Below are 18,444 nucleotides of genomic sequence, written 5' to 3'. Positions count from 1 at the left end.
TAATTTACCCGAAACTCGAGAGCTAGTTACATTTTTGGACCCAGTCCCACTCAGGTCCCAGGTCGGGTCGGGTCTGGGGTTTTCGGGTTTGGGTGGACCTGTGAAGACCTCTAATGTATCTGACTTCAATGCAATGTTTGTGATTAATTCATTTGTATTACGTGCCAAGTTTTTTATTCCCACCAGCACACCAGAGACCAAACTTCCATGTATATATGAAATATTTTAATAATATTAATAATACATATATTGAAACGTGTAAATAAAACTTTTAATATTTGTCACACCTTTTCCCTAATTGATATGTATTGTAATTTCTAAGCATCCTTGTAAGATTATGTGTTAGTAGGTTAGTATGTAGTAGTAAACAGTCGGCACTATGATCTTTCGGACACATTAACCATGAAATGTTTTGGGACGCAACCCTGCGCACAAGCACGGTGCCTCTCAGTGGTCTTCCGGGACCTCTCAGCAGATGCTGCAGCCAGATCCTATTTGGACACGTGACAACGGAGAAGGTTTGTTGCCTTTCCAGCATGCTATGCAAGGCGCGAACCCCAAAAGATGTTTTGAAAGTCAGTAACTCGTCTGCAGAAAGGTAAATTGTGAGAATATGGAATTGTGTCAATTTTAAACTAATCTTCAAATAACCCTATTACAATCCATCATTACACAGAGGTTAAGAGTAATCGCAGACTTCCAGAAGTTGTATTTAAACGAAGATTAAATACAACTTCTGCCTGTTACCTATAGCTAAGTTAGCAAGCCTTGCTAGTAGAGTCAAGACAAGTGTCTTTTTTGCTAATGTGTTTTTCATAGCGAGTACTAAAAAAAGTTTTGTTGGAGTGGTGCTTCATGTCATTGGGGTTGTATGACTTCAACATTGAACCCTACTTAAGTCAGGCGATGCTTGTAGGTGAGAACAGGCGGGGACAGTGCATCTGTGCAGTCAGATGTCTCAGTTTTTGATTGCACGGCTTGAAAAGCGGTGACAACATGACGGCTATGAAATCCTCCATAAAACGTCCTATGATTTCCCTTTGAATAATCATCACAACCATCAACTGAACATATATGTGCGATGAATAGATCTCTCAAATACCATAATGGTTTATATCCTACCACTACCACCAGTCTACACATCGCGGCATATAGGCTTTTCCTGATTCAGGTACACACGTGTCAAGAAAACATTAATGATTGGCCATAACAAGTGCCTCCCACTTGCTGTTTCATACAGTCTGTGAGAAGTGATGGAGGGAGCTTGTTTGACTTAAAAACTTTAACCTGATTAGAATTCAGGCTAGGCTAGGCGAGAACAGACGGGGGCAGTGTATCTGTGCAGTCTGAAATGGACAATGGAGTGCAATTCTGACTGCACGGCTTGAAAACATGGCGGTGACAATATGATGACTATTGAAATCCTCAATAAAATGTCCTATGAATTGTCTTTGAATAATCATGACATAACACAAGTTGTATGATTGAAAGATCAAAAGAACTAGAAACTCTCACACAGATAAATCTGCTTTAACACATTTCTTCCACCATGTCCTCTCCCCTTCTTTTCTTTCATTTCCGCCACCCTCTTTCAACCCCACCCCCGTACACCCCTTCTCCTCCCTGGTTGCTACATCGATATACTCTCTCTGTCTCCCTCTCTCTACCCTCCTGTCTCGTGTGCAGATTTGATGCTGAATGGAGTTTTGGGATTGAGTTAGGGTGCTAACAGGACAGTGTGGCTGGATGATGAGCAGTCCCGGGCTTGGTGGGGGCAGCCCTAGCTGCAGTGGGGCCTCTGAGACCACTGATCTCTTCAGGGAGCTATGGGGTCGACTGAAAGAGTGTCACGACAGTGCACTACAAGGTACTGAAAGTCAAGGATGTTTTTTTATCCAACCTAAGCTGCACTGAATTTAAAACTTGACATTTCTTCACAAACAGCGGTAATGGAGCCAAGCTTCCTTGTTACAACAATGTTGTTTACTTGGCTACATGTCACTCACTCAAGCTTTAACTTCTTGTCCTTGTCTTAGATATAGCATTCTCTTGCAAACTCATATCTAGGCTAGTGCAACTCATTCAAACAAAAGCTGTTACAGTGTATATAACTTCTGACTGTCAAACTGTTGAGCAACAGGATGAGTGACAGGCATGATGTGCTTTGAGGCAATCGTTAGATAGCCCTTTTGCATTTGCTTTAATATCAACACACTTGGACAACCTCTTGATTGGAGTCCTGTGAGCGAAAACATGTCAACTACTCATTTTTGGCCTGGTAAGGATGCTGCATGTCTGTTGCTTGACCAGTTTGCTGCTTCGTGTCAACATTTGCTTTCCACTGTAACCTTGCTGCATGGGTTGTTTTTGTTTTACAACTGAGATTTGGCAGATAGATACTATATGACTTTGACTTTCACGCTATTGTCAGTGAAGATGGGCTACTTGCTTGTGCATAGGCTGGGTCCACTCCTCTGCTCCTCTGGAGGTTGGATATCCCCTATAATTTCATGTACCATTAACTAGAAAATGGTCTTGTTTAACTGAGGTGTATTGCCTATGGTGGTTGTTGTTTTCTGCCATTTATTCAAACAGTTTTGTGTTAAAGGGTAATTCAACCATTTGGGGTAATATTTGACGATCCTTTCTGACACACATTTGATAATCAGGAGTCCATATGACATACTTTGTTTGCAATCGCTGAATGCTTTTAGCTCTGTGAGCCAGAGTGACGTCAACTTCTGCTTCCTATGAACAGACCTATAAAGCTAATGTGAACACAGAGAAAACATTTCACTCTTTTTACCTGTGTTTAGGTTCACAAGCAAAAGTGAACAAGCTGAAGAAGGAGCGATGCCTGTGAGTAGTTTATCATTCTTTTATTTGCTTGTTTAGCCGAGTTGTGTGTTGATTTAATTTAAGAATCTACATTAATTTTTCTTTCTTTCTTTTTTTAAGCAAAGTCAGGTTTCCAATTGAAGTGAGGTTCTGTATCTTAGATCGTCCAGGGAGTGTAGAATAGTTAGTGAACAAGTTTGATCTGACTCCAGTTCATAAGGAGATGATAGGAAATGTCTCTCCTACTTATAGGATAAGATTGCCACAAGGAAATAGTGACCAGGAATATGTCAGTAATGTTTGTGATGTCTTTGCATTCCTTACTGTAAAACACTATGTTCCCCAATTACTAGACCACAATTGTGCATAGGCTAATTAATAAAATATTGAATTGGAATGTTAACATATTTCATCCAATCTATAGTATTACTAAATCAAACATTATTGAACGCTAAGCCTACAAAAATGGAATGGAATGAAAGCTTGGCAACCACTTCCTGCATTACCTCAATGGAGCTGCGTATGGATTTGTTATACACTCAGTTTAGGATGAAATGTGTGTTTCTCATTCTACACAGTCATTCAAGAGTCTATGACAAAACATTTTAGAAACTTCTATACAGATTAAAGCAACAAAACTTCAACGTTGATACAAGCTCATTTTGGGTGTTTTCTTCTTCTGAAATGTATTACTTGGGATCCCTGGGGTCTGTCTGCCATCATGTTTCATGTCTATCTGAGGTGGTGTTTCCTCTGGTAGAGATGCCCAGAGACTGTGTATCTGAGGTGGTGTTGTGTTTCCTCTGGTAGAGATGCCCAGAGACTGTGTATCTGAGGTGGTGTTGTGTTTCCTCTGGTAGAGATGCCCAGAGACTGGAGGAATTCTACACCAGAAACCAGTTGCTACGGGAGCAACAAAAAACCCTGCAGGATACTGTCACAGTCCTGGAAGACAGGTACCCTGTGTTTTCTATGTGCTGTCTCTCTCTGTGGCTTTGTGCAGGACACTTTCTCTCTCTGTCTGTTTCTGTCACTCACTCACTCAAACCCTTTATTATTCCTTTCATGAGCATTTGATTATTTCCCACTCCTCCTGTCCCCCTTTCTTATTAGGGCTATTGCTTAATGCCTACCTACCTATATGCTGGGAAAGTTGGACATTTCAGGATATCCGCTTTATATCCAGGGACAGCTCTTGTTCTCTGAAGTCCTGCTGTTGTCAATCACTGACCTGAATAGAACATTGGCTACAATCACTACATCTAGTTAGTTCTAGCTCTTCCAACTTTTATACTGTCATTATGAATGTCTCCTTGTTGATCAACGATTGGATCAAGTGAATGCATTGAATACCTGTAATAATACCTGTGCATTCTCCTGATGTGAAAGTAGAGTCTGGAAAATATCACCCACTGTTCCATATTTAACACAGAAATAAGAAGCGGATCACAAACACCCATAGAGATGGCTAGCATCTGGGCTAAAAATGCTGAGCTCACTCTGACAGCATGGAGGACAGGAAAAGGGCTGTGAAGAATTTACTTTCCCATCGTATTCTCTTTGTCGTTGCGAAACTTTCTGTGTAAACAGCAAATGCATACACGCAGTGCAGAAAAAAATACTATTAACAATTCTATCTGCAAAATTATCTTTACACAATATAGATCTATTGCAATAGATAGATCTATTGCTTTTTAGAAATGCTTACTTTTTTTTTGTTGCTCTTTCTGCTATTGACATTTCCATTTTCATAATTTTTATTAAAACATCTTTCTCTCTCTCTCTGTCAGATTGCGGGCGGGGTTGTGTGATCGCTGTGCGGTTACAGAGGAGCACATGAGAAGGAAGCAAGTTGAGTTTGAAAAGGTCCGTCAACAGAACCTACAGCTTATTGCTGAGCTCAGTGAGTTAACTTTTATATACTACACCTCAGAAACTAACCCTAAATTTGGATGTTAAGTTGTCCTAATGAGGCCTAAACATTAGGGGAGCATTGAGACGCTAACATGGTAGCGATTGAAGTCACAACTGATTTTAACCAAGGTTAGATCTCATTCAGCTAAAACAGTGTTGACCAAACTCTACTTGTATATGGCACTGATTTTGTGTTTTGTGTCCCACCACATCAGTCCCACATCACCAGTATGTTCACAAGGGAACTCTCTTCCACCACTTCTCTCTTTGTTCAGTGCACTTTTATTCCTCCGCAACAGGTTCACTCATTGTATCGCACAGTGTAGACATTGTTTTTTTGCTGGGTCTGGAGGAAGCAGGTATCTCCTTTTACATTGAAAGAAAAGGCCAACCTGAATGATCTCATTGTTTCCAGTGTTATCTCCCAAATATTACATTCCTATGCACTCAGGGTTAGGGTTAGCCACTGGTGGTCTGCAAATTAGTGTCTGCTTTCCTGCAATTTTTCAGTCATGAAAGCCAAACAACTCTAATGCTGTAGATGCACTAAATAGTTTTACCAAAGTACTAAAGATTGAATAATTTCTCAAATAGCCAGGATGTTGGGGAAATAGCAGAGTACGACTACCTGTGCTGTGCGCTTCATTCTCTCTGTTCAGCTCAGTCCAAGAAGAGAGGAACAGGCCTCACCAAGTAAACCTGCACTGGGCGGCAGAGAGGCTGTGAAATGCGCTTCAGAGTGGGAATCTGAGGGTGCGCAAAAAGAAAATACACTGAGGCTCCACTGTGTTATTGGGGGGCAAAATTCAGTTGTAATGCATGCCATTTAGCTGACGCTTTTATCCAAAGCGACTTACATTGTAGTGAGTGCATACATTTCAGTATATATGGTCCCAGCAGGAATCAAACCCACAACCTAAACGTTGTTAGTGCCATGCTCTACCAACTAAGCCACAGAGGACCATCATTGTCAGAGTTATTCATATTTAAAAAAATATTTTACAATTGTTCATGACAAATTAATATTACTGTGGTAAAAATACCCCTGTACTTCTGCACATTTCCCTTTTGAATAAATGAACTCTCTTGGGACCGTAGTTAGCATGCGCACCTTGTAGTCAGACTACTGCTGGTTAAATGTCCCTGTGCGTCAGGCCTACTCCTTCAGGGCACTGCAGTATGTATATGGATGACCCTTGATTCCCTTGGATAGACAATGAAGTGAGCTTATTATGTTTCATTTAAACCTTATTTTGGATTCAGTTATGTTGAAAAGATGGGTTGGATAAAACAACATGATCTATTCCATCCCATTCAATTTCTCTTAACCTCTTCACTTTGATTTGTTCTGAATTTCTCAGTGACTGAGAGGAACAGCTTACAGAATGAGAACAAAAAGCTGACTCTGGAGCTGGATAGACTGAAGGATTCTTGGTGAGTTACATCGTCCCCATCAGTGTTTGCTTAAATTAGCATTTTCAAGGATTGCCTTATTGCCTTATAAAAGCACAAGTCCAAAGCTACACTGGACTGGCTTAACACAAAGAGAGAATGACAGCGAGTGTCCCTTTTACAGTTGGACTGGTTCAATATCTGTGGAAAGGCTGGAAGATAAATAATCCCAAAGCAACTTGATAGAGTTTGAGCAATTGACCAATAAGAATGGATGAATATTGCCTAGTCGGGTGTGCAATGTTGGTAGAGGATTACACAGCTTGCTCACAAAGGAGCTCTCAACAAGTCCTGACTCAGGGGTTCACATATTATGCATCTCAATTTTAAAATGTTTAATTAGTTTTCACTTTGAAAGTGTGGAGACAGTCTGAACTGATTTGATAAAATCTAAATTAAATGCTTTTCAATTTCAGGCTCCAATGCAAAACAATAAGTTTTCTCTGCACTGGTCATGCACACAAGCTTTCATAATCTGAATCAAAATACAGTGCCGAGCGTAAGTAATGGGACAGTGACACATTTTTTCTTCTTTTGGCTCTATACTATAGTTTGGATTTGAAATCAAACAATTACTGTGAGGTTAAAGTAGAGATTCTCAGCTTTTATTTGATGTTAGGTGTATGTACATATTGGTTTCACCATTCAGAAATTACAGCACTTTTATGCATAGTCCCTCCTACTTCAGTACACCAAAAGTAATGACTGGTGTTTCTGGTAAATCATTTGTGCAGGCTTAAGAGAGCTGTCAATGTCTAGTATTGATTCTAGGCTTTGCATTTGTCTTTGGAGTCTGCTATTGGTGTCTATCAGAAACATAGCCAAACCCTTAGGCTTGCCAAAATCAACAGTTCATTCAACACATCATTAAAAAGAAAAAAAAGCACTGGTGAACTCAGCAATTGCAAACAGGCTGGTAGACCAAGGAAGACTTCTACAGTGGATGACCCAAGAATGCTCACCATAATTAAGAAAACCCCCAAAACAACTGTCCCACAGATCAGGAACACTCTCCAGGAGGTAGGCGTGAATGTGTCAGAGACTACCATCCGCAGAATTCGCCACCAGCCGAACTACAGAGGCTTCGCTGCAAGGTGCAAACCACTAGTTATCCTCAAAAAGGATGGTCAGGTTACAGGTTGCAAAGATCCACCTCATCTGTGAAACACCTCAAAACAAACAAACTGTAGATGGCTGCAGTACCGGCCTGGCAGAGCTTCACCAGAGAAGATACCCAGCGTCTGGTGAGGTCAATGGGACGCAGACTTCAGGCAGTTATTACATGGAAAGGATTGTTGACCAAATACTACATTAGTGTGTGATGAGTGCTTAATTTGGACATTATATTAATCTGTCCCATTACTTTTGGTTCCCTGAAATAGGGGGACTATGTATAAAAAGTGTTGTCATGGCTAAATGGTGAAACCAACATGTACACGATCAAATGAAAGAGAATCTATAATTTAACCTCATAGTAATTGTTTGATTTGAATATAGAGCCCAAAGAAGAACAAATACAAACAAATGTTGCAACCTGTGAACCATGAATGAAGAATGCTACGGTTTATACCAGAATTGTTACATCCCTAATTCTGTGATTATATTTGACAATTGGGAAATAGCTGCGTGTGAATACTGCATTGGAGGGTTTGATTCAAGCTCTCCTGAGACTTGAAGTACTGCCTTGTCTTTTCTGGGTCTGTGGTATTTTAACCCTGTGTCCGCCGAGGCAGGGATAGACTATGTTACATCTGTGTGTTGGTTTTCCAGCTTGGCACACCAGCAGGTCTCCTCTCCAGAGCCAGAGGAGGGCATTATCCCAGACTCTCCACTGCAGCATATTTCTCTGCCTGTGGTCAGCAAGATGAGGAGGAGGAAGGAGACACACCACGTCCGCTACGCCGAGAAGCCTCTGTCTCAGTCTCAGAGCTCAGCACTCAATGGTCTGTCTTAGTTTGGAACAAACATACAGAGAAATGTTTTACACTTTGTATTTTAGGATATTGATATTTAGTTTACATACACAGCTCCAATGACATTTCCATCGCAGATATAGAGCAGCTGTGCATGTGTACACACAAGTTTCAGTGATTTTCAATATAATGTTCATGAGAGAGCTCTATTTTTGGCTCTGTTTTATTTAAAGAAAATGAGTCATATAGTCCAAAAACTTCCACATAAATGGCAAATTATTATTTTTGTCAAAACCCATTGTGCTCTCAAGTTTCAGGTTTATTTGAGTTTAAAAGTGCATTTCACACAGGGTAGTCAATGAACAATGGCCGTCGTGTGAATAACGCATTTAAGCCTCTCAAACTTACCTTGAGACTTGGCACCCTGAAGCATCCTCAGTTTCAAACACACACAGACAGCTTAACAAGCTTAACAATTCTAAACAATGTGTTTAGAACACATTCAGTTTTTAAAACACTCAGTTTTCTTCCGCTGTAGATTGAAAACCCATCTCTTCAGGCTACATCTTAACAGTCCCTCCTAAAGACCGCTTCACCCTCACTACCCCCCCCCTATACTAACCCTAACCCCAGAGACCTCTTCACCCCCGCTACCCCCCTGTACAAGTTCTCTCCTGCTAATAAAATACATTAAAAAAAAAAATAATTGCCTACTGGCATTACGACTGCCCCTGGTGTGAGCATTGATTACTTTGTTTTATGATGACTGTTGGATAGATGATTCACTTACTTAAACAAATGTATTGTTGTAAGTCGCTTTGGATAAGGGCGTCTGCTAAATACCATAAATGTAATGTAAATGTATAAGGATATGGACCTACACAGTGTTGACTCATTCATTTGGTTTGTTTTCATCTAATAGAACAAACGAAAGGAAAGCACTGCCCCTTTCTAACCTCGGGAAGCCAAGGAAAAGGCATTCTAGTACCAGAAACATGTGAGATGGATACTCTTCAGACCCCAGGTAAGATTTTCTTTAGCTGGTTGTCCACTATGGCGGCATCTTTGTCAGGGCATAAAGTTGAGAAAATTCACCAGCCACTCTTTCATCAGCCACAATTTTTTACCAGCCACATGTTTTTTAAACCACTTTAATGCAAAGATATAGAAAGAAAAAAAAACTAATTAACATGATTCCTGATGTATTGAAAATTACCGCCTGCATGCTTTAAGTTTTGCGCCTATGCGTCTATCAAAGATATTGCTAAATATTTTCCACTGCATGTTTTCTATCTCACGCGGTCGCTGTAAGCTGCTATCTAACTACTACCCGCCAATGCCAAAATCTTCCCGCATTTGGTGGTTGGCGGGTGTTAGCTTTGCTCTGATCTTTGTGCAAGCCAGTGCAAGCTAGTGGCAGACAGGTTTGAAACCAAATGGAAGAATTTGCCACAACATTAGTCTGCTTAGACTGGGTGTGAGAGGAAGTTATCAGGCCTCTTTACCTCAACAGGACAACAAATGTCAGAAAAATATATACTTAGTCATGACTAGGGACCTGAGGAACTCAGACTTGTTTTTTTGTTCTTGTAGTTCTATCACCCAGCAAGACGACACAGCGCCCTCTCAAATCATGTGTTGACACACAAGTTGCACACCCATTATACTCACAATACTTTAACCAACATGCTTATAAACTTCTCTCCTAATTATGTTTATAGGGGGATTCCAATTATATAAGCAAATTTAAATGTCACACTTGAATGCTTTAAACCACATTATGTTGTCGTCTTCTTCTGCTTCTTCTTCTAAATGTTTCAGGGGGTAGAATCCAGAGTCCTGAAGAGGCTGTGGTGGCTGAGACCTGTCCCCTTGACCTTCCTAATGGGCTGATGTGTAACCCCAACAGAGCCAAGTGCCCTATTCAGTCAACACAGGTAATGTGGTCTCTAGCAATGAGAGATTAATTAGGAGTGCTTCAGTGAAATGTATACAAAATGTAATGCTTTTCCATTACCGTGCACATTTCCATGACATTATAGGAAGTAAAGACAAAGTGTATGTTGGTCATATCCATTCTGTCTCAAGGTATCGGGATTGTTTAAGTAGCGAGAAATCAAATTCATATTGGTTTTGGTTTGGTTCTGATTCCACACATTTTGTTTTTGATTTGTTATTGGGTTTGGTTAAATCAAATCAAACTTTATTTATATAGCACAGTTCATGCACAGAGGCAACACAATGCGCTTCACAGAATAATAATAAATAGGCCATGGTCCTTTAGATACAGTGCCTTCAAAAGTCAACCCGGCACAATTTTCATTCTGTACTGTGTTGTCTCAGTCTGAAATTGAGATAAGATTCTGGATTTTGAGATTACAGACTACAGCACACTGTAAAAGTAAAAGAACAATTCTGCAAATGTTTTTTTTTTTTTTTTTTATTATAATTTTTTTTTATGGAGAGGACCTGATTGCAGTACTCACCGCAATGTCACTATGCACAGAGTCTGATAAAATCAGGTAATCTCTATATATTCGGGGGACAGCTCTTAGACAGTGCCCTGTGTAAGCAACCCTAAAATTAGGCATGGTGATGATGGGGTGATACACTGTGTATCTGCACCAAACTTAATACTTTGTCACTATTTGTTAGACCAAAACTAACCCCTTTTTGCAGTATCATTTGAATTTGTTGTTACAAACCCAATTATGGATTTGAAATCGGTCTTTTTTTTCAGGTATTCACTGGCAGATCTGTAATACCACCTTCCCATGCCGATACCACAGAGGACAAGTCCCCATCTCTCCCCCTCAGAGGCAAGCACAGCTCTACAGACTCCTCACACCGGAAACTGGAGGGGATGTCTCGCATTGCGCCCCTGAGAGCAGCCTCGGCTAGTGGGGCCATGTGTGGCTTCTCCAACCCAGTCGTAAGGAAAGAGCTGGAAAGATCGAAGAGGAAGAAAGCAGGGAGCAGCGAGGAAGATGGGGTGGTTGTCATCAAACCTCTGGACCTGTCGGACTCGCATAGAGAGACTCTGTCTAAGGGGAAAGCTCAGGAGCAGCACAGAGCCCCGCAGGAGGCTCTCGTGTCCCCACTCATGGTCCAGAGAGGTAGCAGCATCTCTGGGGCAGAAAAACAGGACTGGAGTCAGCATCCTATACTATTCAAGCACCCCTCCACTTCTTTCAGTGATGATATCTCCAAGCAGGACTCATTTACTCAACAGGTAGAGCAACACTTCTCTCCTTTTGCCCCTTTTCTCTGTTTTCATGCTTTATCATGACTGTCATAAGCACTGCACATAAACAGACTTTTGGGACATAAATTATCAACCATACTTTGTGGTCAGTCACCATGTACTGTAGTGCCTTGTAAAAGTATTCACACCACTGCAATTTTTACATTTTGTTCCTTCAGAATCTGAAATACATTATTTGGATTCCCCCCCCCACTGATCTACATAGTTGGACACTTTTAATGTAAAAGATTTTCTTTTATTGATTAAAAATAACAGAATAACAGAAAATATCATAAGTATTCACCCGTTTCTGTGGCAGAATTGGCTCAAATGCATGGAGTGGATAAATGGCCTAGAGAGACTTAGAAAGAGCCATAAAGTTCAACTGCCTGAACTTTATTGGCTGATAACTTTCAGGATATCATGGTAGCCAATGTGGCTAGCAATAGCTATAATCAGCCAACAACAGACTTTTAGAGAGGTTGGTTATAGCAGTGTCTACTATGATGTAATAGATTTATCTTGATTTTGTGTAACAGTACGAGAAATTATGATAATGTGCTGAATTGCTAATCCATGATGTGTTTCAAGGCATTAACATTTTAGTTTCCTCTCCAAAAAATGCTGTCACAACCGTGTGGATATTACTTGGGGTCTTTTGCAGTAGTGGATAATATTTAACGTAAAACAAACTACTTGGGAAATAGAATATAGATCATTGAGGAGTGCATACATAAATATGGTTATGATGTCTGACACTCAGGACCTATGATATGCAGTCATTCAGATCTGTCACATGGTGGCACTATAACAAGCACACATTTATATCTCTCGATTAGGGCTGTGATGGTGATGGAATTTTAGGTTGATCGTCATTCAAATAATTGTTATAACTTTTCATAACTGTTTGAAGTAACGTGGCTAATGTTTAAAGAAAAAAAAAAGAAACTGTCAATAATATAGCCGAAAACCGATTTAAAAACTAAATATATTCTAAACTGCTTTTCACTGTCTCCGTTTCTGGGATGATGAGGAAAACGAAATAATTAAGAATATTAAATTATATTATGGTGGGAGCACATTTGGCAGCCAGATATTACCTTCTTCATGTCAGGGTTGCTGCGCTGCAGGTTTGTTTGGGTGTCAGTGACGTCCCACTTGACCAGTGTATCACTGAATAACTAAAATAGTCACCTTTCACTATTACATCTCCTATACACTATTAGTTTCAGGACAATCAGGGGCCACGCATGAAAAGGAGCCGAGAGGGCAAAGAGGACTTGGAGAAGACCAGTGTCCTGCAGCCCAACCCCTGTCCACAGGACAACAGCAGTACTACATCAACAACACCCCCTTCACATGCCGGTGAGAGCAGGGTCCCTATTGTTTTTGTATATACAGTGCCCTCCATAAGTAATGGGACAGTGAAGCATTTTTTCTTCTTTCAGCTCTACACTCCAAAAGTTTGGATTTGAAATCAAACTTTAAAGTACAGATTCTCAGCTTTTATTTGATGCTATTTTGTGGTATTGGTATGGTATCTGATGCTGTATCTGATGCGGTATTTTGTGGTATCTGATGCAAAGCCAGTACTCCATGGTTTAGGGTCTGTTGAGGATTCTGCCAATTAGTCTGTTTTGGCCCCAATGGAACCTCAGAGAGGGAAATGTGTGTGTATGGTTTGCGACAGGAACAAAGGGGAAGGTGTTCTCTACAGTTGTGAGTGGATGAGAGCGGGCTCCTCAGCTGAAAATCAAATGTTTGCAATCCTGAAGTCATAGCATACACTGGCAAAACCTTTCACAGCTAATACAACATCAAATGTTGTACTTCGGCCAGCTCACCCTCCTTCTCAGTTTAACACCTTCTTCTGAGGTAGTAATTGGCCCAATTAAGGTGTAAGTGGTGGCAATCGCTGTTTGCTGGCAACATTGGGCACACAATGTTTTAGGGGATCTAGCCTACGGAAAGTAGTAATACTTCCACATGTTTAGATTATGTTGGCCGGAGCAGACGCACTTAGAGGTGACACAAAAATACCAAAACGGTATGTATTGCAAACACACGTGACACAAAACATTGCTTTAAACCCGCTGCACCACAAAATGCTAGCAATTCTATGGTGTGGGTCTATTGTATTTCACACAAATGCAATTATTGGGAAAGAGAGACAGTGCCTTCTTTAGTAATACATCTACAGCACAATTGGCTATGCGTTGTCAATCAAAATAATAATTTTCTACAATTCACCAACTTCTGCAACTCTACATATTAAGGACCATTTCCGAGTCATGTGACCCTAATCTGCTGCTGTTTGGGTTTAAAGTTTCAGAGAAGAGTGGTGCTACTCGCCAAATGTTTAACCAGAAATGATTTGTTACGGAATTCAAGGTCGCTGCGCAGGGCGTTTTTAAAATCTGTTCTAAAACAGACAACCTGTAACTCAAGCAAAGTGTACTTATTTATTTTTTTTTTTGTCCTGGCAAACTCATATCAGTGGAGCAGATGTGGAGCATGGACCCTGCAGCAGCCCTCTCCCAGTACGACATAAACACCCCTACAGCAGCAGAGGTAACATGTTTTACATCACGCTCTCCTCTAGGTCACCTGCAGATTACAACCGGTACTTGATGTATGTTATTTACATGTTATTTGCAGGTATTTATTCATATGTTGTACTTGCTCTATGTAACTGTTTTTGGTCGCAAGGACAAACTACCACTACCCACTGTTTTTGAGTAGCCTTGTGGACCGCCACAAAACAAAATATTTATCCACTAGCCTGAAAAGTAATTGGTTATTGTTTTATTGATAATATTTGTGCTAAAAGCTTTGTGCAATGTGCTAATAAATAATCAATGTTCATACACTTTAAGAGGACTTATAGCAAAGAACTATGAGGCCCAAATAATGCACAAAAAAAGTATATTCAGAGTATATTCAGACCAAAGTTCAGTATTTCACAAACCAAAATAGTAAATAAACCAGTGACCAGTATCCTTTTCGTTTGATTAAAGTTGAAGTTCACATTTGTCAACTAATGTCTTGTAATCTCTTTCCAAGATCAAACTCAGTTTGTTAATAGTCCTTGCACATTTCTAATGTCACTATTTTCCCTCGTGAAACAAAAGTAGACAGTGGTTAACCACCAAAATTACCAATGTAGTGCCCATATCAACTAAACTTTGTGGGGTGCAGCACACTTTTAGCAGAAGCAAATTGGAGCCCACTATCTCTGACATCACGAAGAACCGTTGCATATCAGGACTTAAAAATGCAGTTCAATGTACCTGGCACTTTTTCTTTTACTTATAGATTTGACCTGCTTTGTGGCTTATGTTGTCTCTAAATTATGCACACCTTTGCTTAAATAGCTCATGCAATGCTTCCAAATTAATTTAATGATTCCACGCATTTCAGCAATAGGCTGTATGGACACAGCACGCTCACAAAGCAAAGAGCGCAGTTCGTGTCTAAAATTTTCCGCTCTGGCACTTTCAGTTCACATTGAACGTATTTCACATTATTGAAATCTGAGAACGGCGTCAAGGGATAATGCGAGCAGGCAGGCAGGTGTGGCTAGAATGAGGGACAGTGAGGGAGAGTACAGTAGAGTTTGGTGTACAGTAGAGTACACCACCTTGTGGTGGCTTTCAGCAGCACTTCACACCTTGTGTCTGCTGCAGCAGCGGCATTGAGGTTTCTCTGACTGTCGGAGCATTTAATCAACAGTAATTGGTTTATTCAGCGTTGCACTCTTGCTGTAATTTGTTGATATAATGTTTTTGCTGAAATGTACCTATTGATTTAGGAGGTCCCGTGGGGGTGGGGGAATGTCTGTCTGGTATTGACCTATGTGCCTTTGTTGTTCATGTGTACTCTTTGTATTTATTATGAAAATATCAATACAACTTTGAATCCCCCAAACTCTCCATTTGCATTTTAATTTTAATATTTCTTTTTGGGGGAATGTTATTTGTTACTTATCCAGGAAAGGTGGTTACTGGTTTCCATTGAAAAGACCCGTTTGACTGTGTCTCTGATTTTCAAGCAGGAAGAGACTGTGGATATGGACTGCACATTTGTGAGCCATAGCCTGCTTCTCCGGGTCTCAGACAGAACCAGCACTGTCTCTGGTACAGTATACCTTTTGTTGCACCCTGTTTTCTGATGTCATTTCAACTATGGTTAACATGGAACCAAACCTACCATGCTTCAACCAACATTTAACCTCCCTTTCAGGAATTGGCCAGAAGGCCAATGACAGCTTGGCTGAAATCTTCGACAAAACGACCTACGAGGAGTATGAGTCGTGCCCACAAGAAGGCTCATACTTGGACCAAGAAGAACCCCATCAAAAGGAGCTGAAGGAAGAGGAGGAAGAGGATGGTAAACATTGAACTCTCTACTTAGTTGATTAGCTAAATGTGTTGAGAATGCAATCGCTGTTACAATACCTGGTCAACTAACACAAGACTCAAACTTCAAGAGATACTGTGCCCTTCATAAGTATTGGAAAGAGGAAGCATTTTGTCTACTTTAGCTCTATACTCCAACAGTTTGGATTTGAAATCAAACAATTACTATGAGGTCAAAGTAGTGATTCTCAGCTTTAATTCAATGGTTGTTTTTTTTTCAGATTGGGTTCACCAAGTACAACATTTTTTAAACATACTCCCCCTATTTCAGGGCTCCAAAAGTAGTGGAAAAAATATATAATATATCCAAATAAAGCATTCATGTTTACTATTTGGTCGACAATCCTTTGCATGCAATAACTTCCAGGACTGCGAGCCATTGACCCCACCAGGCGCATCTCTGCTGATGCTCTGCCAGGCCTGTACTGCAGCCATCTTCAGTTGTTGTTTGTTTTGAGGTTTCTTTTCCTAAAATCTTATCAGGAAATGAAATGCATGTTCAATTGGATTTAAATATGAAGATTGACTTGGCCAGTCAAGGACTTTCTGTTTTTTGGCCCTAGTTGCTATGGCAGTATGTTTGGGGTCATTGTCTTACTGTATGATGAAGCGCCATCCAATGAATCTGGAGGCATTTGCTTGTACTTGATCTGCTGCTGCTCTCAGCAGTAACATCATCAATTAAGACAAGTTTGCCAGTTCTTGTGGCAGCTATACATGCCCAAACCATAGCACCCCCCTCCCTGTAGAAACTCAGAGAGAGCATACTGTGGCTGAGGTCTTTGGTGATCATCCAGGCCTTCCTTAAACACCACCTGGTGTAGATGTCCTGAATGGCTGGGAACTCACCCCCAGTGATGGACTGAGCAGTCTTCACCACCCTCTGTGATGCTGGTGCACCATTTTGATCACTGTGCCGGTGTAATGGGTCCATTTTCAGTCCTCAGTGATATGGACACCAAGGAGCTGCTGACCCTCTCTACTTAACCTCGTCGAGGTAGATGGGGGCGTGCCTCCCTGTCTTGTTTCTGTTGGTGATCAGGCCGACAACTTATAAAAGTCGCATCATGTGAAAAGACGCATTGGCACTCGAAGTGTTAACTTCATATTCATTGTTTGATTTCAAACTTCAAAATCCAAACTTTTTTAGTATAAAGCCGAAAGAATTTAAAATAATACATACAGTGCCCTATACTTACGTAGGGCACTGTATGTATTATTTATTAAACACTCATTCTCTTGTCTTCTTATTTTCCCCTTCATATAGCACACACTCCAAACCAACCAGAGAGGCTCAATGGAGAGCATAAAGATAGGTGAGATGACTATCCTGACACTAGATGCACAAGGGAACACTTATTATGACAGGAGAGACTTTCAAATTATGCCTTTTCCTCTCCCAATGTATTTAGAAATATAGCATCTTTTGCACATGTGGATGTAGTCCGCAAGAAAGACGAGAGAAGGAAACTCAAGGGTCACACGTGCAAGGAGTGTGAAATTGTGAGTCGATTTATGGTCATTTAATGCTATACTTTTGATATGAAGTTTTCTGTGGATACGTGTAGAGCTGACAATGATTTTTGTTCCTGAGTTAAAAGTTGTGTTCTGTCTTCTTCAGTACTATGCGGACCTTCCAGAAGCTGAGAAGTTGAAGAAGTTGTCAGCCTGCTCGAGGCACCGCTTCCGTTACATTCCCCCATCTACCCCAGAACACTTCTGGGAGGTCGGCTTCCCGTCAACACAAACCTGTGTAGAGCGAGGTGATTTACCAGAAGGGTTTTCTCTCTTAATCTGGGGAGTGCGCTGGTCCTAGATGTAGGGTGGGGGTATTTTTCAGATTTAATATTCTATTGAACATTATATGAATCACACAAAATGAAAATGGCCAAATTATGTACAATCAATTAGTTTATTTCTCAGGAATTAAACTATTTCTACAAAATAATGATGCAGGAATACTTATCTGTTTCTAAATACAGAAACCATTCCAGAACAATCTGAGATGGTGGGTGTCATAGCTTGTTCAATTGTCGCGGAATTACTACTATGTTGTTACTGTATTTAGATGTGATCTTAGACTTCTTTATCCCTGCTGTCTTCAGGCCCAAATAAACACTGTTTTCCGTTTCTCCCAGGTTATATTAAAGAAGATGATGAGCCAGACCAGCGCATAAAGAGGAGAATACCTTACAATGTCATGTTTTCCCCCAAGAATAAGGATCAAAAGACCAAGGCCCTTGGGAAATAACCAAAATAAGCCTGCAGTACATGTACATTGATACACACTCTCCCAGTATCTTAATTTGAGTGCCTCAAAATAAAACAAGGGTCTCTTAATTGTACAGTATGTATGCAGCAAATGTTTGGTTAATTTGCCAATGCTTTTTTATGAAACTACCTTGCACTCTTGACCACCATTTTAGTGTCCTTTTATTTGGTGTATTTGTGGATGAAGATCTACATTATGGAACAGATTGTAATAAATAAATGCTTTATAAGTTAGGTTGTTTCAAATGTCTATAATTCACCCTACTGGACTACGACAGAGACCTAAAAGTGCCCCCAAAATTGACAATGAACTTACTTCATATAGATCTTCAAATTTGGCTTTTCAGGCATATATGTTGGTGAGCAGTTAGTAGCAAAGAAAAACGTCATGCAA

General features: G+C 40.4%; 1 protein-coding gene across 3 annotated transcripts; it reads left to right on the top strand.

Annotated features, from left to right (window-relative positions):
• Nucleotides 1-560: 560 nt before the first annotated feature.
• Nucleotides 561-18,265, top strand: rbbp8 (retinoblastoma binding protein 8). Of its 3 annotated transcripts, XM_083673454.1 has the most exons (19): nt 561-598; nt 1,687-1,867; nt 2,817-2,859; nt 3,699-3,794; nt 4,629-4,741; nt 6,114-6,186; nt 7,975-8,147; nt 9,040-9,141; nt 9,939-10,054; nt 10,858-11,349; nt 12,588-12,726; nt 13,859-13,932; nt 15,413-15,497; nt 15,604-15,750; nt 17,047-17,095; nt 17,192-17,282; nt 17,401-17,542; nt 17,762-17,787; nt 17,918-18,265. In XM_083673454.1, the coding sequence occupies exons 2-19, from the start codon at nt 1,747-1,749 to the stop codon at nt 17,954-17,956; spliced, it is 2,121 nt and encodes a 706-aa protein (XP_083529580.1). In that variant the 5' UTR covers nt 561-598; nt 1,687-1,746; the 3' UTR covers nt 17,957-18,265. The 3 variants fall into 3 exon arrangements, with proteins under 3 accessions (XP_083529580.1, XP_083529579.1, XP_083529578.1); XM_083673453.1 differs by lacking the exon at nt 17,762-17,787 and having other exon boundaries at nt 15,416-15,497; XM_083673452.1 differs by lacking the exon at nt 17,762-17,787.
• Nucleotides 18,266-18,444: the final 179 nt, after the last annotated feature.

This window comes from Argentina silus (genome assembly GCF_951799395.1).
Source record: "Argentina silus genome assembly, chromosome: 1".
NCBI classification, from domain to species: domain Eukaryota; kingdom Metazoa; phylum Chordata; class Actinopteri; order Argentiniformes; family Argentinidae; genus Argentina; species Argentina silus.
This window is presented reverse-complemented; position numbering and strand designations above follow the sequence as displayed.

Coding starts and splice junctions, on each gene's coding strand:
- rbbp8 (XM_083673452.1), top strand. CDS start 1,747: ATGATGAGCAGTCCCGGGCTTGGTGGGGGCAGCCCTAGCTGCAGTGGG. Junction 12,727..13,858: donor AACACCCCCTTCACATGCCG/GTGAGAGCAGGG, acceptor AACTCATATCAG/TGGAGCAGATGTGGAGCATG. Junction 17,096..17,191: donor AATGGAGAGCATAAAGATAG/GTGAGATGACTA, acceptor CAATGTATTTAG/AAATATAGCATCTTTTGCAC.